Source organism: Camelina sativa, chromosome 7 (assembly GCF_030686135.1).
Source record: "Camelina sativa cultivar CO46 ecotype springtype chromosome 7, ASM3068613v1".
In the NCBI taxonomy this organism is placed as follows: domain Eukaryota; kingdom Viridiplantae; phylum Streptophyta; class Magnoliopsida; order Brassicales; family Brassicaceae; genus Camelina; species Camelina sativa.
Genome location: NC_141886.1, coordinates 17,387,883 through 17,408,936, shown reverse-complemented (window position 1 = coordinate 17,408,936; position 21,054 = coordinate 17,387,883). Strand labels below are relative to the sequence as shown.

At 31.6% G+C, this 21,054-nt stretch overlaps 1 protein-coding gene, 1 long non-coding RNA gene and 2 pseudogenes across 2 annotated transcripts; all 4 read left to right on the top strand.

The window, feature by feature from the left end:
• The first annotated feature begins 6,082 nt into the window (after positions 1–6,082).
• LOC104701184 (PH, RCC1 and FYVE domains-containing protein 1-like) lies at positions 6,083–10,468 on the top strand. Its single transcript, XM_087459995.1, has 9 exons — positions 6,083–6,392; positions 6,725–6,811; positions 6,914–7,003; positions 7,092–7,178; positions 7,265–7,459; positions 7,538–9,433; positions 9,516–9,662; positions 9,752–10,113; positions 10,205–10,468. The coding sequence occupies exons 1-9, from the start codon at positions 6,339–6,341 to the stop codon at positions 10,290–10,292; spliced, it is 3,006 nt and encodes a 1,001-aa protein (XP_087316121.1). The 5' UTR covers positions 6,083–6,338; the 3' UTR covers positions 10,293–10,468.
• A 1,555-nt stretch (positions 10,469–12,023) lies between these two features.
• LOC147941348 (uncharacterized) lies at positions 12,024–14,588 on the top strand. Its single transcript, XR_015562649.1, has 2 exons — positions 12,024–12,638; positions 14,345–14,588. It is a non-coding gene; the product is annotated as an uncharacterized LOC147941348 (long non-coding RNA).
• On the top strand, positions 12,687–14,067 carry LOC109125443 (glutathione S-transferase T3-like; annotated as a pseudogene).
• Positions 14,589–14,663: 75 nt separating the features above from the next.
• LOC147941347 (uncharacterized) lies at positions 14,664–20,041 on the top strand (annotated as a pseudogene).
• Positions 20,042–21,054: the final 1,013 nt, after the last annotated feature.

The window sequence follows — 21,054 nt, the reverse complement described above, 5'->3', positions numbered from 1 at the left end:
ATACTACTGGATTTTATTTCATTCCAATTTTTTTTTATAATAGAATTTTTTGAATTTTATATATTTTATTTTGGTGAGATTTTGAATTTTATATTTTCTGTGTGGGTTAATTTGTAATAGCAATCTGAACCGAAAAAAACCAAGATCATTATTAATTAAAAAAACTACCACAATAGCACAAGTTTCAGCCTTTCAGGTTTTCTCAAAGTTGTAATTATATTTAGTATTTCTTTTTTTCCATTTCTTTCTATTTTAGGAAAATTACTTTGTACTCAGAGTGCTACTAATGACATTTCTTCTTGTAGTTAGTTAAGTGTATATGTTTATATATATATATATATATATTAACCAAAAAAAGAGCGAGTATTCAAAAGTCAAGAACAATATACACACATAATAACGGTAAAATCTAGCTATAAGCCGACGACTTAACACGCATGATCTATATAACTTGGCTTTGAATCATGAGACTATTTTGAACTCGAGTATATATATAGTAAACTCGATCACCATTTTTCATGGGAAAAGTGAATATCACAAAACGAAGATGGAACTATAATCTATTTTTTCGTTGTTCGGATCCGTAAGAACAAGTGACGTTGCTACCTCTCAAGGATTCTTGCACATGAAGTTTGAATCCTCCTCTCTCCAAAAGATTGAAAATAAAATCCAAAAGAAATTTAAAAAAAAAAAAATTATATCTATTAATAGAGTATACTGCGCTTTGGAAATCTAGTATGCACTATCGATAGTTCAACCTATTGAATTATACAGATTTTTTTAGGAAAGTAGCCAAGTAGGCAATATCTCGAAATCGATTGAATCTTGATAATCGGGAAAAGACTAGTTCAGCATGTTTAGATCTCTAACCCGGCATGACAATAGATCAGAAGATCTATAGTTTATTTCGTTAGTAAAAAAACCGATAGATTTAGAAAAATAATGAGACTAAAAAGACAGTATAGGCAACTATGGCTCTTGTTGTAAATGTTTGCTTCATATGGGTTTATTTGGTTTGAACCACGAATTGGCCTATATTGGTGTGTAGCTCATACAAGATCCAGGTTGTGTAGTCTGCAAGAGTAAACCGACATAAGCTCTAGGGTTTCTCTATAAAAGGGAAACTAAGGTTGAAGAAACAAGAAAATGCGCTAACGCAGACAAAAAAAAAAGCTGGTGGTACATTGATGGCGGCTGTAGGGCACAGCGCAGGGCGCTGTGCAGGGCAGATGCAGAGACGCAGGGTGCAGTGCAGAGAGCATGCGCAGGGCGTCGTACATGGAGCTTGAAGCTGTGCGCATAACCATGATAAAGAAGCAGAAGCTTGGCTGGGGTCGAAGGGCTGAGAGCCGGACATAACCTTGTCTAGGTTTAAGGTGTCTTCAGGACACTCTGATGAGAGACAAAGGTGGGGCTGCTTTTCTGGGGTTCTGGAGGCGTTTTCAGGGTTATACATGGAGGGGAGAGTTGAACTAGAGACAGAGAGAGGGGAAGAAGAAAAACTAGATCTATTATGTGTTTTCTTCTTCAGGTTTCTCTGTAGTTGTTAGCTCTCTAAGCTTGTATATGAAACACTGTGTGTAAATCTTGGTTGATTGATAGTGGATGTTTTTGGGAGAAGGTTCCGACACGAGATGTACCCTCTGCATGAGGGGAACTCGTTAAATCTCTGTGTTATGTTTATGTTATGTTATTGATCTACGAGAAGTAGGGGCAGAATCGCGGTATGCGGTTTACTACAAAGGTGAATTGTGGTCTGCGATTCTCAACAGCTCTCGTCTCGATTACTAACAAAATTTGTAAGTCTTATTAAACCCTAAGCACACAAATAAAAAGACGGAAAGCAAAGATATCAAGTTCCAAAGCGACTTCAAAGAAGCCTTAAAAGAAGTCGAGGTAGGATAAATTAAGTCTGGCTTGTGGCCTAAGATCATAGGGTTTGGTATTATCCCTCCCAAATTTATTTAGGTTTCAACTATAATATAGTATATACATTAATTTGTATACAATACTATGTATTTGTAGAAGTTGGAATTTGTATTACATGTGATATTATCCCAAGACATACGGCCTATAATTAAGTTTACAATCATGAATGTTATCTCCACAATAATTGATGCTCAATTACAAAAATGACAAACGCAAATGTTTTTTTCTTTATTATAATTTGGGACCCAAGAAACTGAATATAACGAATCAAATCTTATGCCCACTAACAAGTCAAATCTTCTTCAAATACTATCATGATTTTTTTAATCTAAGAACAATTTTTATTGGTTTGGCTTTTTATTTTCTATGTTTTTATGTTCTAGGCAAAACAGATGCATAACATTTGGGTGTACCGAACGTACCTATACTCTGTCTACGTTCTTGAACTCTTCTAAACAGATGCATAACATCGGCTGATGGATCAAAATCCGGTATCCCAATGGCCAATGTGAGAACATTTAATTATGAGGATTACTACAAACGTACCACAAAATTATAAATATATATATATATATATATATATATATATATATATATATATATATTTCAACATATTTATGAAGGTGTTTAGCAAACTGAAAAGAACTTCGCAATCGACTTCATAAACCACACTTTGGGAAATAACAAAAATATGGTAATTTTTAGAATGCGAATAGAATTTTTTTTATTATTATTATTGTAATCAAGATCTTTGGGTTCATAATTCTTCTCGATTTAGGCAGAGACCTAATTAGATTATTCATCCCTCGAACTATAATTCTTTTGTTAATTAGATAAATATATTTTTTCAGTACTTTACATGCATGAATGCCTCACGTTTTCATGGAATAGTAATAACTAATAAGCTTTGAAATAAATTAATATTAATAAATCGTTTTTAGCATATCCACGTACGTACAGACAGCCATCGGCCTACATTAATTAAACATGTATATTTATAGAAGTGTGAGTGTGTGTGAGTGTTCGAGGATGCATGGGCATGTGTGTTCGTCCTCGGCACGTATATACTACGTACATTTCATGCGTCGGTTCAATGTATGAGGTCGTTTCCAAGAAACTATCAATTAAATTACTCTGATGTGTTTACGTGCTTAAATTAACTTATACAGTTATATCAATAACCCATTCTGATCATTCGCTTTGGAAAATAAATATCCATTAAATATATTTCGTTTTACAACGAATGTTGTTTTCAAGTACATATTTGATATAAAAAGTGTTGTCCGGACAATAAAAAGTAATTAGAAAAAAGTCATTTTTATGGAAATTTATAATTGACAATATTAGAAATGAAAACGACACAATTTATAAGATAGAAAAAATATCAAATAACAAAACGATAACCAGCTAATCCTTTTTGCAATAAAGTAGATATTATATATCTTAGGGCCCCTTGCTCTTTTGGAATCCTATCTTTGGATTATCTTTGGCGATTTCAATTAGAACTTTTTAAAACAGTTGTAAATCATTTCTAGAATTTTCCGTCCATACCATCCAAATTAAACCCTCCAACCTTTACGCAACACATGTTATCAAGGCAATCATTCTAGAGCACTAGGCATCTGATAGAACTGAAACTCAATCTATAAGAATTGTTATATTTTGGATATGACCAACGACCAACGTGACACTTAGGTGATCCCAAACCCCTTAGGCATGAATCAACGTTGAAAAAGGCTCCTAAGGTGTGGCTTGTTCTGGTATCAAAGGGATACCATCTAATCGTGAGTATAGTTTTTAGTGACCCAAACCAGATGTGATGCATGCATACATATATTTTAAATATAAAATTAAAAACCCAAACCTAAAAAAAAAATTCTAAAAATTAATTTTAAATATTTTAATGTGTTAAATAATACTGTTTTTGAAAATTTATGTAATGTATGCTATAATTGTCCGTAAAACTTGTTTTAATGCTATTTTAAAGTATTTCTCTATAATTATCGCCAAAACCAATTACCTTAAAAAGAGAGATACTGCTAAAAGTGTCTATACATATATATATAATACCCCCTATGTAAAATATAGTACTCTCTAGTCTCTATATTCCAAATTTCCAAATTATAGGATATATTTTAACTTTTTAACTTTTTTTTTCTTGTTCCATTCTATTAGATGTTCTCATATTGTTTTGCATAATTAATGTTTATTGAATATGTTATAACCATTATTATTATGTAATCTTTTTTTCCTGTTAGTTAATTTTTCTAAAAATGTATAAATAATATATTTATGTAAAAATAACAAAATCTTTATGGTTTCTTAAATTTAACAGACTGATTATACATTTACAAATGAAAAAAAACATATTATATTGTTTCTTAAATTTAACACACTGACTATACATTTATTGTTTTGTTTTGTTTCTTAAAAAAAACAAAACAAATGAAAAAAACATATTATATTTTTTAACACACTGATTTTACATTTACGTGATCCACCACACTATTTTACTGAATAATTATGATATGTTACTAATTTCAAAAACGTATTCTTTGTCTAGAATAAAACAATTATTGAATTTGTAGTAAAATCATGCAAGAATTTCGACAATTAAAGATTTTCAATAAATAATAATGATAATTTAAAAAAAAAATTAATGATCAAGAGATTTTTCATCCTTAAAAGTTAAAAACATCTTATATACTGTTCCTTTTTTGGCACCAGCTGAAATCATGATTACGTCAGATTTTTTCATTTTTCTTCGAATTTTTCGGCCCACACATGAGAAATCACAAAGTTACAACTATAGTTTTGCTAAAAATCAAAACATATGCAAAATACGTTAGAGTTTTGTATGTGTTTGCTTGGTTTCTTACAAAAGAGGTTGACAATGTTGGGTTTGTGTCGTACTGTTGTCTTGATGCCAGTTGTCTAAAGGAAAAATAACAAAAGTAAAAAATAAAGGATGAGGAAAAGGACAAGAAAATAGAGAGGCAACCAGTAAGAAACTAATAATTGCGGAAAATAAAAACAGAAATTTAAGAAAAAAGAGAAACTTAATAATTGCAAAAGAAAAGAAGTAATAATTAAGAAAAATACTGAAAGTAACCCATGTGGTTTTCTGCACACGTGCAACTCTCTCCCTCCTCTTATTTTTTTTTCTTAATGAAGTTAAAATTAGTTTTAAAGAGTATACAGTATATAACTAATGACTCACTATTTATATACTCGGACATTGCCAACACATTATTTCTAAGACTTGAAATTCTGATAGATAGTAACAAATCACTTCAATTCAACTTTTGCACAAATTTATAATCATCATTTTAATTAAATTAAATACTATTTAAAATAAACGATTTATGAGTTATATCAACAAAATATGCAGCTCTAAAAATCGCCCCAAAAAATACACCACTAAAGTTATACAGATAATATTTTACAATAATATACATCCCCAAAAACAAGTTTTCTGATCTTAATTGATTGGACAAGAATGTATAACTAGTTTTCTTTTATCAATGATAAATTATTATTAAAACAATTTTTTTTGATTGATTGCTCGATATGTTAAAATATTGAATAGTTAGTTCATGTTGTTTGAAAAGTGAATAGTAAAAAATGTGATTATAAATCATTATTTAGTTTTAAAGTTCTATTAGTTATAAAAATATAATAAACTTAGAAAAATATTTAAATCACAAAAGTAAACACAACATTTCTTTCAAAACTATTAAAACTTAAAAAAAGGTTATTTATAATCACATCACAAAATGTTTCATTGTAAATTACTAAAACAAGAATTGTCAAAGATATTTTCCTAACACCTAAGTCAATTTCATTAATATGAACTTATATTGGATTGTTATATCTTTTTTTTTTCTGTGTGCAAAGATTGGATTATTATATCTAAATTTTGGAAGTTTGGGTTATGGTCCTTAAATACTTTGACCAAGAACCATAATTAAGTTTTCTTACAAATCTTTTCTTGCTTGCACAATCTCTTCGAACTTGTGAACTAAATGTGTTTAAATTTAATCGATTTACTAAGATATCATAAATTCAAAAAACAAGAAAAAACAGCAACAAAATTAAATCAAGCAAACTCGGTGGCATAAACGTTGGGAGAATCTTGAATTTTCGGTTATTTAAGGAAACAAAAGTATTAAATTACGATTTGTACTACACTTGTTTTAGCTACTACTAAACTTGAAACCAAAAAAAGAAAAAAAAAAAAACTCAATATTATTCTTAAGAATATAAAACACCTCAAGAGTTGCTGTGTGTGTGTGTGTGAGAGAGAGAGGAGAGTACACAAATTTGTTTCACATTCCTCTAAATTCCAAACAAATTTATTTATACACCAATCTACTTCTTCTTCTTCTTCTTCTCTGACAAACAAAGCTATGGGCGAACAGAAAATCTCAGCTACAGTTCCTCGTGATAGAACTGATGAACAGGTTCTTTTTGTTTCTCCTCTGCTTTACCCTTCCACATATACTGATTCTTGATTTTGACACTCTGTTTTGGGTTATAGAAATCAAGAAACTGATGCATTTCTTGAATTTTCCAGTTTTATCTCCACAGAGAGAGATCACTGTTCACACTCTGTCTTCATTCTTGTTTTTGTTCTTTTTCCCTCAAATGACAATTTTAGTCCTCACTCTGTCACATTTATAATCAATCACTCTGTTTCATAGTTAGTTTTCGAAATGATTTAAAGATATATCATATAATTCAAGATCTTTCTGGTTTTTTTGTGGTTATGAATTATTGATGGTTTTATTTGTAGGCAATCTTGGCTTTGAAGAAAGGTGCACAGCTTCTGAAATGTAGGAGAAGAGGAAACCCGAAGTTCTGTCCTTTTAAACTCTCAATGGTAAGTTTCTTTTTTGATCTTCCAAGTGAATCAAATCCAAAAATGTTGAAATGTACAAAAAACCATTTAGCTTTAAAGTTTTGCTCTTTTGGTTTCTTGAAGGATGAGAAGTACTTGATTTGGTACTCAGGACAAGAGGAGAGACAATTGAGATTGAGTTCGGTTATAACAATTGTCCGAGGACAAATCACGGTATGTAGTTCATTTTAAACATTTATTTCAGATTAAGGAACATGATGATGATGATTGATGATGAAATGTGTTTGTATCTTGTTTATAGCCAAACTTTCAGAAGCAAGCTCAATCGGATCGAAAGGAACAGTCTTTTTCTCTCATTTATGCTAATGGAGAACACACTCTTGATCTTGTAAGTTTTGGTTATTATGTTGTTTAAACAAAGTTTGTTACAAGATCCAAAACTTCTTATAAATGTTTTGTTGGTTATATATGTAGATATGTAAAGATAAAGTACAAGCAGACTCTTGGTTTAAAGGCCTTAGAGCTGTGATTACAAAGCACCATAACGTTAGGACCTCAACGAATCTTCGGACTAGTAGGGGAGCTCAAAGTTGTATTAATAGTCCTGCGGGTTTTATCCGCAGGAAACAGAATCTTGGACTTCTTGAAGAGACCCCTGACTACACTCAGGTAGCTAAAGAACCATTTCTTTGTATTGTTTAGAGATTGTTTTTCGATTTCTTGATGTATATTGTTATGTTCTTGAAGATACGCAGTTTATGTGGAAGTCCATCTACGTTACTTGAAGAGCGGTGTTTATCTAACGGGTTGTCATGTTCTTCCGACAGTTTTGCTGCATCTGATGCCATTGGTCCTGTTTCTTCTTACTATGAAACAGATTATGAGATCAGGAACTCGGATTTTGAATCTACAGGTTCAGAACTTTGCAAGAACTCATCACAGAGATTTGTTGCTTCTCCTCCTCCTTCTATCATAACACAGCCGATTACAAGATCCAATGTCCTCAAGGACATAATGATATGGGGAGCTATAACTGGTCTTATCGATGGATCGAAGAATCAGAACGATGCGTTATCTCCTAAGCTTTTAGAATCTGCCAAAATGTTTGATGCACAGAGTATATCTCTAGGTGCAAAACATGCTGCGCTGGTTACAAGACAAGGTGAAGTGTTTTGTTGGGGCAATGGGAACAGTGGTAAGCTCGGACTTAAAGTTAACATCGACACCGACCATCCAAAACGCGTTGAGTCACTCGAGGATGTTGCTGTTAGATCAGTTGCTTGTAGTGATCATCAAACATGTGCTGTTACGGAGTCAGGAGAGATGTATCTATGGGGAATCGATGGTGGAACCATTGAACAATCAGGAAGCCAGTTCTTGACTCGAAAAATATCCGATGTTTTAAGCGGATCTCAGAGTGTTTATAGTGTTGCTTGTGGCGCGTGGCACACCGCGATTGTGACTAGTTCTGGTCAGCTTTTCACTTATGGTAGTGGAACTTTTGGAGTTCTTGGACATGGAAGTCTTGAGAGTGTTACAAAACCAAAAGAAGTGGAGTCTTTGAGACGTATGAAGGTACTATCCGTTTCTTGTGGACCGTGGCACACTGCTGCGGTAGTTGAAACCGCGTCCGACCGGAAGTTTTACAATGCTAAGAGTTGTGGAAAGCTGTTTACTTGGGGAGATGGAGATAAAGGACGGCTAGGACATACAGATAGCAAGAGAAAGCTAGTGCCAACTTGTGTTACAGAGCTCATTGATCATGATTTTACAAAAGTCTCTTGTGGATGGACTTTAACTGTCGCACTCAGCATATCAGGAACGGTTTATACAATGGGTAGCTCGATCCATGGGCAGTTGGGATGTCCAAGAGCAAAGGACAAGTCGATAAATGTTGTTTTGGGCAATCTAACACGGCAGTTTGTTAAGGATATTGCTTCCGGTTCACATCATGTAGCTGTGTTAACTTCGTTTGGAAATGTTTATACTTGGGGAAAAGGCACGAACGGACAACTTGGGTTAGGTGACGTTAGAGATAGAAACTCGCCGGTTCTTGTTGAGCCTTTAGGTGATAGGTTGGTAGAGAGTATAGCTTGTGGGTTGAACTTGACGGCTGCGATCTGTTTGCACAAAGAGATTTCTTTGACTGATCAAACCGCTTGCAGTTCTTGCAAATCAGCTTTTGGATTCACAAGGAAAAAACATAACTGTTACAACTGTGGTCTCTTGTTCTGTAACGCTTGTAGTAGCAAGAAAGCCGTAAATGCTTCGTTGGCACCAAACAAAAGCAAGCTTTCTAGGGTTTGTGATTCTTGCTTCGATCATCTATGGAGTATAACAGAGTTTTCAAGAAATGTCAAGACGGAGAATCATACTCCAAGGATGCAGCTGGTTACTACACGAAGGGTATCTGAGGATTGGACTGAAAAAGAAACAGAGAATGAGATGCAGAATCTTCCACAAGGTGAACAGCCTCGATGGGGACAAGTCTCTGTTCCTTCTCTGTTTCATTTCGATAAAGTTTCGACAAGTTCTCCTATGAATCTGTCAGTGTCATCGAGGCGACCATCTTCTACAAAGACATCAACCTCTTCTGAGTCGAATAAGATCTTAATCGAAGAAATCGAAAGGCTAAAAGCCGAGGTAAACAACTTTTTTTTCCTTTTCTTACTAGTAACAATATCAACATTTTAGACACTAAAGGTACACTTATATGATCATGTAGATAAGAAATCTCCAGAGACAATGTGAACTTGGCAATGAGAAGATGGAAGAATGCCAACAAGAACTCGACAAGACATGGGAAGTTGCTAAAGAAGAAGCCGAGAAGTCGAAAGCTGCTAAAGAGATAATAAAAGCCTTGGCGTCTAAGGTAAAGAAAGATACATTAGTTCTCTTTTTCATCTTTCTCTTTTCTGTTTATTTATGTGACTCACATTTTCGCGGTATCTTCGCTTGCAGCTTCAAACGAATAAAGAGAAACCGAGCAATCCTCCTAAAACCGGCATTGTGTGCAATCCTTGTCAAGTCTCACCAATCTTTGATGACTCAATGTCCATCCCATATCTCACACCAATCACCACATCTCGTTCCCAACCCGAAAACAGACAACTTGTAGAGAAATGTGTCACGAAATTTTCGAACCGTGACAGCAACATTAAGCTATTAGTAGATGCATCGCCTGCCATCACAAGAACAGGGCATCACCAAAATGGAACACAAGACTCGACAGCAGAACAAGTGGAGCAATACGAGCCTGGTGTATATATAACTTTCACGGCTTTGCCTTGCGGTCGGAAGACGCTTAAACGCGTACGGTTTAGGTAAAGAAAATGTGAAGTGTGGTTAAGTGTTTTATGTGATTAGATGTATGCTTGAAGTGTTTATGTGATTTGTTTCTAACTTTGGTTGCAGTCGAAAGAGGTTTTCAGAGAAGGAAGCACAAAGATGGTGGGAAGAGAAGCAGGTTTTGGTCTATAACAAGTATGATGCTGAAGCATGAACTAACTCTGAGTAGATTTCTTGAACGTGTTTTAAATTCATTTTGATGTTTGCTAGTGATTATATCTATTGCAGAAAATATTTCTTTATTTCTAAAAATTATTATGTATTTAAGAAAAAATGAACATAAAATTACAGGAAATACAATTCTAATAAATATGGTATATATTAATAAAACATTCTGATGATCAACTAGGATATGTGCGTTACGAAAACTGTTGTGGTTTTGAGCAATGAAACAAAATTCATCGTAATGTGATGAAAATCATAAACTTTTTTAATATAGGTCAAAGATATAAATATAAAAATTACAACTAGTAATAATAATAATAATCAAAATTCACATAAAAAAAATTATTTGGACAGCGTCTTACAAACAACAACCAAATCTATATTCATACGTACCATCTCATTTGTAAACCCAAACCGACATATAATTTCGTTTTAATTGTAAAATCTAAACCCTAACCATCTCATTTGTAAACTCAAACCGACATATAATTTTGTTTTAATTGTAAAATCTAAACCCTAACCACTTCATTTGTAAACCCAAATCGACATATAATTTTGTTTGAATTGTAAAATCTAAACCCTAATCACCTTATTTGTAAACCCAAACCGATACATCATTTCATGCTAATTGTAAAATCTAAACCAAGCCAATATTTAACTTTCCTTTGTATAATTTTTTTCTTTAATATGTATTGCTTTTTAATTTAATTTTGATTTATTTTTTAAAACAAAATAATGTATAGAAGATTCTGATTAGTTGACAAGGAAGAAGTGAACAAGAAGATTCACCCTAGGAGTGAACCTAAGTATTTTTCTAATTTATTTATGATAAGTTGAATTTGGACTTTTGATGTAAAAAGACCTTCTCCAACGGTGGGTTGTTAGAGGGGTTTTAAGTGTTTTGTAGGAAAAAAATAATTCAGAAGAATAGAAAAAAGATAAGGGAACCTCTTATGTAGTATACTCAACTTTGTTCTAAGAGACCGTAAATGTCATTATTCTGTTGGCCAAACAGAATAATAGAAAAGGAAATAAAAAATTTTGTGACGATCGAATTTTATTTCTTTCCTCTCTCTCTCTTTCTCTCTTTGTCTCGCGATCGAATTCCCGATCCGACAAAGGAAGGTATTTGGAATCAGAGGATATGGAATCAGAGGAGTTTGGGGTCGGAGGAGATGCGTAGCGGAGGCGATTGACTCGGCGGAGATTGTATCGGAGGCGACTATGGCCCTGATTGGTAACGGCTGCTACTTTTGGCGTTAGAGACTTTGACTTTAAAATTTTAGCTGTAGATGCTTTGACTGTTAAAACTTAAAAAACTTTAACTATTAAAATCTGATTGTTTACCAAACAACTTTTAAAGTTGTAGCTATTTTTACACTTTTACATCATTATTAATGATGATGATGAAAAAAATAAAAATTATTATTGAAATGGATCTTAAAAGAAAGAGAAAAAAATGAGAATAATTAATTTGTAAAAGTATAATATGTAAAAAAATTTACATATACTTTTAGAGAGCTTTTAAATTTAATGGAGAGAAAAAAATGTTTTTAAAATTATTTAGTTTTACAACATGATTTTGACACTTTAAAATTTTTGAGAAAACAAGGTAGGAGAAAAAAGTGGCTTTCAAATCTTTAAAAAAGTTAAAAGCAAGAAAAGTGTGATTGGCAAAAATATGGTTGTCAATGCTTTAAATAATTTTAAAGTTTTGAAAGTCTGTTACCAATCAGGGCCTGTATCGGAGGCGATTTGAATTGACGCCGAGATTGTATCAGAGGCGATTTGACTTTGGAGTCGATTCAATCGGAAGAGATTGAATCAATTGGAATCAGAGGGTAAGTTTCTCAGTACAATAGTATGAATTCACGAGGTAAACTGATTAGGGTTCTTTGATGTTTGTTGGAAAATTAGGGTTCTTGGTGTGCATGTGTTCCGATTTGATCCATATTTTTGCTAGAAGTTGTATTTTTAATGTTCGATTAGGAGGAATCAGAAAAGATTTGGGTATGTTTGTGTTCTTCCAATTTAATGTGATGCCCATGATTGATAAGTGATGCTTTAAAAGGATGTGGGTCTTTTTGTGTTCTTTGCACATGATTGTAAAATTTCAAAGTATATTGTTCTTGTTCGATTTAGCTTGTAGTATTATCCACTCCTTGTGTATGCTTGATAAGTTTGATTTTATTTGGCCATGAATGATTCATTGTACTTTTCGAAATTGGACATGATTGTGATCTATGTCTCTCTTTTGTTTTGAGGTTAAATGGACAAACATGGATTGATGGATTGATGAGTATAGAGTCTGCTACCTGTTCGGCCATGAAGGAAGGTAATTTATCATCCTCTTCTTTCTTCATTTATTTGGTGTTAGTTTAGGTAAGAGTCGAGTCAGTCATTGATGTTATTGCTTTTGTTTGTTGGTTGTGACAAATACGTTTAGTACTTGATTATTAGGGAGGTCTACATCAGACTTATTGTTTGATGCTTTGTGTTAGTTGGTTGTGAAGATGTTTAATGTGTGGTTGTTGTAGTTTAGATAAGCACTTAAATTCAAAATTTAAACCAACTAGTTGTAAAAGTAAATTACACCTAAACATTATAAATTGAAAGACTTCCTTTTCATAGTAAAAAACACAAAACACACTACATAACTCTAAAGACGTCCTCTTCATTCTCCTTTTAACACATACAAACAAAGTAGGATATGGATTCAGACGACTCCATGAATCCATATCGTCCCTCATCTGGCTTCTTCAATCTGTTACAAAGTCAACTTGAAACCCAAAACCTCGAATACACTCCTTATGAGAGTCCATGTTCTGACGCTCCATCTGAACCTACATCCCCTCAAAAAAACCACAAGTCAAGGCATGAATGGTTACCAACAGATAAGGTTATGCTTGTCAGCGTTTGGCTAAACACGAGCAAGGATCCGGTTACTTCGAATGAGAAAAGACGTTGAGCATTTTGGGGAAGAATTGCGGATTACTTTGCATCTTGTCCGAATGTTGAAGGTCGGCCAAAGAGAGAGGCCAGTCACTGTAAGAAGAGGTGGGGGAGGATAAATGACTTGGTGTGCAAGTTTGTTGGTTGTTACGAGGCTGCGACAAGGGAGAAGTCTAGTGGACAAAATGAAGATGATGTGATGAAGTTAGCACACCGGATATACTTCAATGATCACAAACAGAGGTTTACCTTGGAGCATGCTTGGCGAGAGCTAAGATATGATCAGAAATGGTGTGCGCCCACATCTACTAAAGGGAATGGAAAAAAAGGGGAAGGGTGGGTGAGGATGGGTCTGCACAGGATGCACAACCGGTGATTGATGTCGAGGATGAACCAATGTCCCGTCCTCCTGGTGTTAAGGTTGCAAAGGGGAAGGCCAAAAAGAGCTCTAAAACTAAACCGGATGTCGAGGACAATGTAAAAGCTTTCTTGGAGTTTCAGATGGAGCGTGTTACGCGGATGTATGAGATGAAGCAAAAGGATTTCGCTTTGAAAGAGAAGGAGTTCGCTTTGAAAAAAGAATATATTAAGCATGTGATACTTGAAAATCTGATTGCCAAAAATGATTCACTAACTGAAACAGAAAAAGCTCTTAAGGATAAGCTAATTAATGACATGATGTCATCGGGTTGAATGTTAAAAGGTTGAATTTCTTAAGGACAAGCTAATTGCAGTTGTGTTTTATTAACTATGTTTGTGTTTGTAGTGTTTTATGCTTTCTTGTGTTTGGTTGTAACATATTTGGATGCTTTCTTCTGTTAACTATGATGTATTCTGTTGTAACATCGGATGTATGCTTTCTTGTGTTTTTTGAAATCAGATGTATGCTTTCTTGTGTTAACTATGATGTATTCGGTTAATTTATTTGGTGTTGTTGCAGATGTTGTGTTTTATAAATCGGTTTAAGTTTGTTATGTTTTTGTATTTGGTTTTAGTTTGTTGTGATTTATTAATCAGTCAGTTGTGATTTATTAATCGGTAAGTGTATGAGCAGAGGTTTAGCATTTGTTAATATCTTTGTCATTGCAGGTCGAACAAGAAGAAAATGGTGTATCCGTGAAGAAAAAAGCTATCTTATCTCCGTGACACCAAAAGCTCTACCACATATTTGTTAAACTATTGTAGCATTATACTTCTACCACATAATTGTAGATGTACATTTAAATTTTTGTATGATGTTGTACTTTGACCACATATTTTTACAAGTACTTTTGTATTTTTGTACCTCTACCACATGTTTTTCTTTTCATGTTATACCACATATTGTTTCCAATGTTTGTGTAACACAAATTTAAAGTTCTTCTATACCACAAGATTTTCTATATAATGTCCAAAACCAACAAACAATATGAGATCAAGTAACTGATCTTTCTTTCCCAAAAAACACAACTCCTTCACTAAATTTTGTGTACCATTTATTTTCATAATCTTTGTTTTTTTTTCTCAAAAAATAGCATATTCTTTCCAAAATGATTTTGATGACATAATTGATGAATGTTTTAATCAAGCATGCGATCAAGTCACCGATCAAGTATGGCAAAATCTTCTCACTCCACCGGTTCAACATCAACAACCACCCAATTCAAAGAAAAAGCGAGCTTACATTGAAAGAAATCGAGAAATCGGTCATGCCCACTTGTGGAACGATTATTTCAGTGAGGATGCAACATATCCGCCCCAATTTTCCGACGCCGTTTTCGAATGAACAAGCCATTATTCATTCGTATTGTTGATCGACTCGCAAATGAAATTCCATTCTTTCAACAAAGAAGAGATGCTACCGGAAGGTTGGGTCTGTCAACATTACAAAAGTGTACAGCATCAATTCGTATGATGGCATATGGTCCTGCAGCTGATGCAGTTGACGAATACCTCTGACTTTCTGAATCCACCGTGCTATCATGCTTGGACCATTTCGTTGAATCAGTCGTAAATTTATTTGGAGATGAGTACTTGAGATGACCCACACCAACAGATCTTCAACGACTACTCGACATTGGCGAGTTACGCGGATTTCCCGGGATAATAGGAAGCATCGATTGTACGCATTGGGAGTGGAAGAATTGTCCCACCGCATGGAAAAGTCAATATACCCGTGGATATGGCAAGCCAACAATCGTTTTAGAGGCTATTGCTTCCAAGATCTCTAGATCTGGCATGCTTTCTTTGGACCTCCAGGTACATTAAACGATATCAATATTCTTGAGCGATCTCAAGTTTTTGATAATATTTTGCACGGTCGAGCTTCGAAAGTTAAATACAATGTCAACAGACATGAGTATAAATTGGTTTACTACTCACGGATGGTATTTATCCAAAATGGGCTACTTTTATCCAATCTATTCCACTTCCACAAACTCCAAAAGCCTCTTTATTTGCGAGACAACAAGAAGCTGTAAGTAAAGATGTCGAGCGTGCTTTTGGAGTTTTGCAGGCTCGATTTGCCATACTGGATAATATGATAGTAGAGGATGAACGAGATGGGTACACGCAGTTTGATCCATCTGAATTCGCACAATTAGAGTCAAATAGAGCTTCAGAAGTGGACTTCACGCTTCCAACATCCAGGCCTTTATGTGTCGCCAGTATGCTGAACATTCGTATGGATGTTCGTGATCGAGAAAAACATAAACGCTTGCAAGATGATTTGGTTGAGAATATTTGGGAAAAATTTGGTGCAAATCAGTATTATAATTAATCATTTTCCCTATTTATGAAGTGCACTTCTATTATAATATGTATTATGTTTGTATTATGTTTTGTATGTTTAAAAATTGATTAAATGCAATATTTTCCCATTTTTATAAAATTTTAAATGTTTAAATATTTATACTTTTTCTATTCTATTTAAAATTTTTAAATTTCAAAAAAAAACTATATTTTCAAAAATAAGAGACCCAAAATTATATCCTACCATTGGAGGAGATAAATTTATTTAAGAGATCAAGGGTTCTTATTTTTAAAACAGTAGACAATTAATTCATAAAAAAATCAAACAGTACGTAAGAACCTCAAAATTTAAAACCTCCCATTGACCTTGCTCTAACTTTATCAAAAATAGTTTTATATTCTCTACAAGGATAATATTAAGATCATATCTAACACATATCTATATATACATTTTTGAAGTATATTTTGGGTTCTATCCGTTTAGTTTAGTTTATTTAAAAAATTGATCCCTACAAAATTGCACAAAAAAAACAATAAGTAAAATATAGGAAGTCAAAATCCATTACACAAATAATATACCTAAAATCGAAAAAATGAATTAGGTTCCTAAATTAACTCCACAATCAATTTTTATTTTCCTTTTAAATTAAAAGATCTTAATATTTTAGATTTCAAAAATGGAGATAATTATATCTTACACATTCAATGTCGATGTTTTAAATGTAACTAGATTTTAACCCGCGGGATTATGTATTTTTATATATTTTATATAATTTACTAAAAAAACATTATGTTGGATCAAATATATATTTTAAGCTTTTTTGCAATAATATTGAGATATTTGTAATTTTATTTTCTTTATCAATTTAAAAATTATTATTTTCATATGAAATTTAATTAATCAAAATTCTTTTATTTTGGAATTTAATCAATCAAAATTAGTTGTTGTGAAAGTAAACATCTGTTAATATGTATAATACTTTGTAGTTAATATAAAATTATTTAAATTTTATTCACCTATTTGAAATTAGTTAATTTTGTCTATGAGTATGATGGAGCGGGTTAGTGTTTGTGTTTTCAGACCAGCCTGCAAAAATATATAAGTGTACTAATATTAACCTAATTCCCATCACATACTTATTATTATTTGTAGTCTAGGTTTGGACCCGTGGATTAAAAAAAATAGTTATTAGAAAAAATAGTTAGTTTTGTATATGAGTATGATGAAGCGGGTTAGTGTTTGTTTTTAACTCTTTTCATATAAAATTAAGTTTTAAAATATTTTGTTTGTATTTTTAAACCAATCCACAAAAATATATAAGTGTACTAATATTAACCTAATTCCCATCACATTCTTATGATTATTTTTAGTTTAGGTTTGGACCCGTGGATAAATAAAATTTTCCATAAATTATTGTTGCTTTTTAGTATTGTTATTGTTATTTACACAGATTTATTTTTATTATCACAAAGTTAGTAATATTATTGATATTACTCATATGACTAAATTTGATGTATTCACTATTTAAATTGTGGAACAGGATATATATATTTGTATTTGACATCATAACTCTATAAATAACACATCTTTTTTAGTCAAAAGACATATATCATTTTGTGGATTTTAAAACAATAGATATATATATATGTAATATAATAAAATCATACATTATTAGTTTATTTTTATATTTTTTTCTACCCATTTTTACATCAATTGCTCTATCCATTTTAACATAGAAAACATTAAACAATTTATGTATAATGGAAAACATGTATAATGCCAAACCAATTATGAAAAATCGAAATTGAATAAGGTAAGATACTATAGTTTCTTTTTTCATCAAGGCCCTGTTCGTTTGGTGAACTAGACAAAATATCTAGATACAGTATCAAGACGCAGTATTTGGATGCAACATCTAGATGATGTTTGTTTGTGTTATTGGTTCATGTATCCATAAATTTTATCTCGATTCAATTATGTTTGTTTTGTAATTTGATATTTGTATTTGGATACAATATATATAAAATACCAAAAAAGCCCTTTATTTTATGTTGAATATGTTTTAGTGGTTTAAATTTACTTATGTTTTTTTTGCTTATTTTCATATATATTAAATAAATATTTTAAAATGAGATTTTGTGTTTTTGGTAGAAAAAATTTTCTTTGCAGTTTTGGCGGGAAAACAAAATTTTGCAAGTTTGGCGAGAAAATAAAATTTTGCATTTTTTTGCCGATAAACATAATTCTGCGGTTTTGGCGGAAAGATAGATTTTGTGGTTTTGGCAGAAAAACGTGATTTTGCAATTTTAGCGGGAAAACCTAATTTTGCGGTTTTGGCGGAAAAACGAGATTTTGACGAGAAAACATAATTTTACGGTTTTGGCGGAAAAAAAGATTTTGCGGTTTTGGCGGGAAAACGAGATTTTGAGGTTTTGGGGAAAACATAATTTTACGGTTTTGACGGGAAACGTAACTATGCAGTGTTGACGGGAAAATGAGTTTTCATGTTTTTGTGTTTTTTAATAGGAAAACAAGATTTTGCGGTTTGACGGGAAAAACGAAATTTTGCGGTTTTGGCGGAAAAACGAGATTTTGCGGTTTTAGAGAAAAATGAGATTTTGCAGGTTGGTGGGTGAAGAATTGGAATTTTAGAGTTGTATGTATATTAGAATTGAGAAAAAATATTTTGTAATTATTTAATTAAAATAGGGGTATTTTGACTTTTACAAATTATGGATAAGTTTTACCTCATCCAAACTCTCTAAAAAATCTCATCCAGAAATTCAGTTTTTTTAGATGAGTTTTTAAAATGTATTCAGATATTGTATCTAGATGAGTTCGTAATTGTTACTAAACGAACAATAATAAACATTTTACATCCAGATATTGCATATAGTTCACCAAACAAACATGACCTAAAACATTTTAAAACTTGTAACTAAAAAGGAAAAGAGAAATTGATGTTGTTCAGATATTTAGGGAAATATTTATTTTCATACTCGATTTTCCTAATTTGATTTATTTTTTTATTTTTTTGTATTAAATGTTTTAATTACAATTGCATATGATGTAAATATTGCCCAATTTCAAGCCTTTTTCAGAAAAATACTGTGAAAATAATAATATAGATAATGCTGAACAAAATCCTAAAATATAGCAAATAGAAACTAACTAAAACGAATACCACTATTTAATGTGATATTCCTTATGTAAATATTAAATCTTTTGAATTCTTTCATAATAATCATGGTATTTTAAAAGATTTTTTGTTTGCTTACCAATCTTTACTCTTGATATTACACCTAATTTTATCATCACCAATAACACTATAAATAACCTATGAACATCAATACACCAAATAACCTCATTCATACTTGGCTATTTCGTTTTATTTTCAACTCTTATTTGCAAAAAAGATAATAGATTTCTTGACAATCTGCATAACTAATATATAATTCGTAATTGTTTTTTTTGCAGTTCAATTGTAATCATGAAAATAAGAGTGGGATCGGTGCATCAAAATGTATATTTTTATCGAAACTACTTTTATTTTGTTTTTTCTTTGTTGTTTAGTTTTTTTTCTTCTAAATAACTGACTTTTCTTATTTTTTATGTTAGAGATTGTTCGGACGAGATCTTTATAATGGTCTATTGGAGAATCATTAGTAATCTACTTAAACTGGTTCTGTTACAAATACAAAATTTTAAATTTGCTAATATCAACATTTTTTTGACAGATCGAGGAGCACTGAGATCTAGGTTGTAAATGTAAGTTTTATTCTCACTAACATTTTCATGTGCACTTAAGTGATTAAACATAAGTAAAGTTTTCTTATATCATTTTTTTATGTAGCTCACTGCAACAACCTTACAAAGTCAATAAGCAACGATGGAGGAGTAACAAGTGTGTTAAATTCTTATTGTTGCGTTAAAAAAATTGTACTAAAACATGGTCAAAAGTTATTACGTTGATGGTTCTATGTTATATTTTCATTTGAATGATATCTAGAGAGACTTTTGTTTTTGAATTTTTTTTTCAGTCGGCGGATGTTTGAAAGGGATCCACTTTTCCCTTTCTTATTATTCATTTAATCGTTTTATATAATAATTATTTCCATATGTCTATATATATTTATAGACATATATATAGTCTATATATATATATATATCTTTCTCTTTTAATGTTAAAAAATTGTACATATCAAATATTTTGCAGTTTTTAATTGATTTTTTTTTGTTTTATGGTTTTTAGTTTTTATTTTTAGTGTAGATTTTAGTTCTTGCAAAATAATCTTGAATGGTATTTCTTTAGTTTTTGATTTTTACTTTAAGTTTTATCTTTTGTTTTTTGTTTAAGAATTACTAAAATAATAATAATAATTGTTTTATAAAGTGCACATTAAATATGTTGAGACCCCCATATAATTTGTTTTTTTTTTGAAGGAATTACAAAAAAATTACAATTCTCGTAAAATATATATATTGCCATGAAAAAATTATAAACTATAAAAATATGCTAATTCGATAAAACAGTTAACATAATTAAACTTGATAAAAAAACTTATTTTGATTTTTGTGGTACGGGTTTGACATTAGCCCCATATACGGAGTTAAATGGAATTGTTATTTTCTTTTAAACACTTTTAAATGTGTACCATGGGATAAATGTATTACTAGAATATATGTATACCACAGGTTAAACCTTACAAACACTTAAAAATCATAAATTTTTAATAAATATATCAAAAATCTGTAAAATTTAAGAAAATTTTATATTTTCAAAATCATCTCCTGGTATACGATACATATTTATAATTATACAATCTAAAATTAATAAAATAATAATTATATATAACATAAATTTTAAATTTTAAAATATTGTCACGTGGTGTATCGTGGGTTAAATACTAGTGTTAGAAATAAAATACTAACCCAGCAACATGATCACAATAGTCTATAATTACTTCCTCAGTTTGTCTTGTATCAGCCAAAAGCCAAAAGAATATATTATACTATGCATTTATCCGGAAAAGCGTTTGACGATAAAATTTTTGAATAGACATTATAA

Bases quoted from the DNA above. Each gene is read 5' to 3' on its own strand.
- LOC104701184 (XM_087459995.1), top strand. From the start codon at position 6,339: ATGGGCGAACAGAAAATCTCAGCTACAGTTCCTCGTGATAGAACTGAT. The intron at 7,179-7,264 runs GTAAGTTTTGGT...TTATATATGTAG, and splicing joins GAGAACACACTCTTGATCTT to ATATGTAAAGATAAAGTACA. The intron at 9,434-9,515 runs GTAAACAACTTT...ATGATCATGTAG, and splicing joins TCGAAAGGCTAAAAGCCGAG to ATAAGAAATCTCCAGAGACA.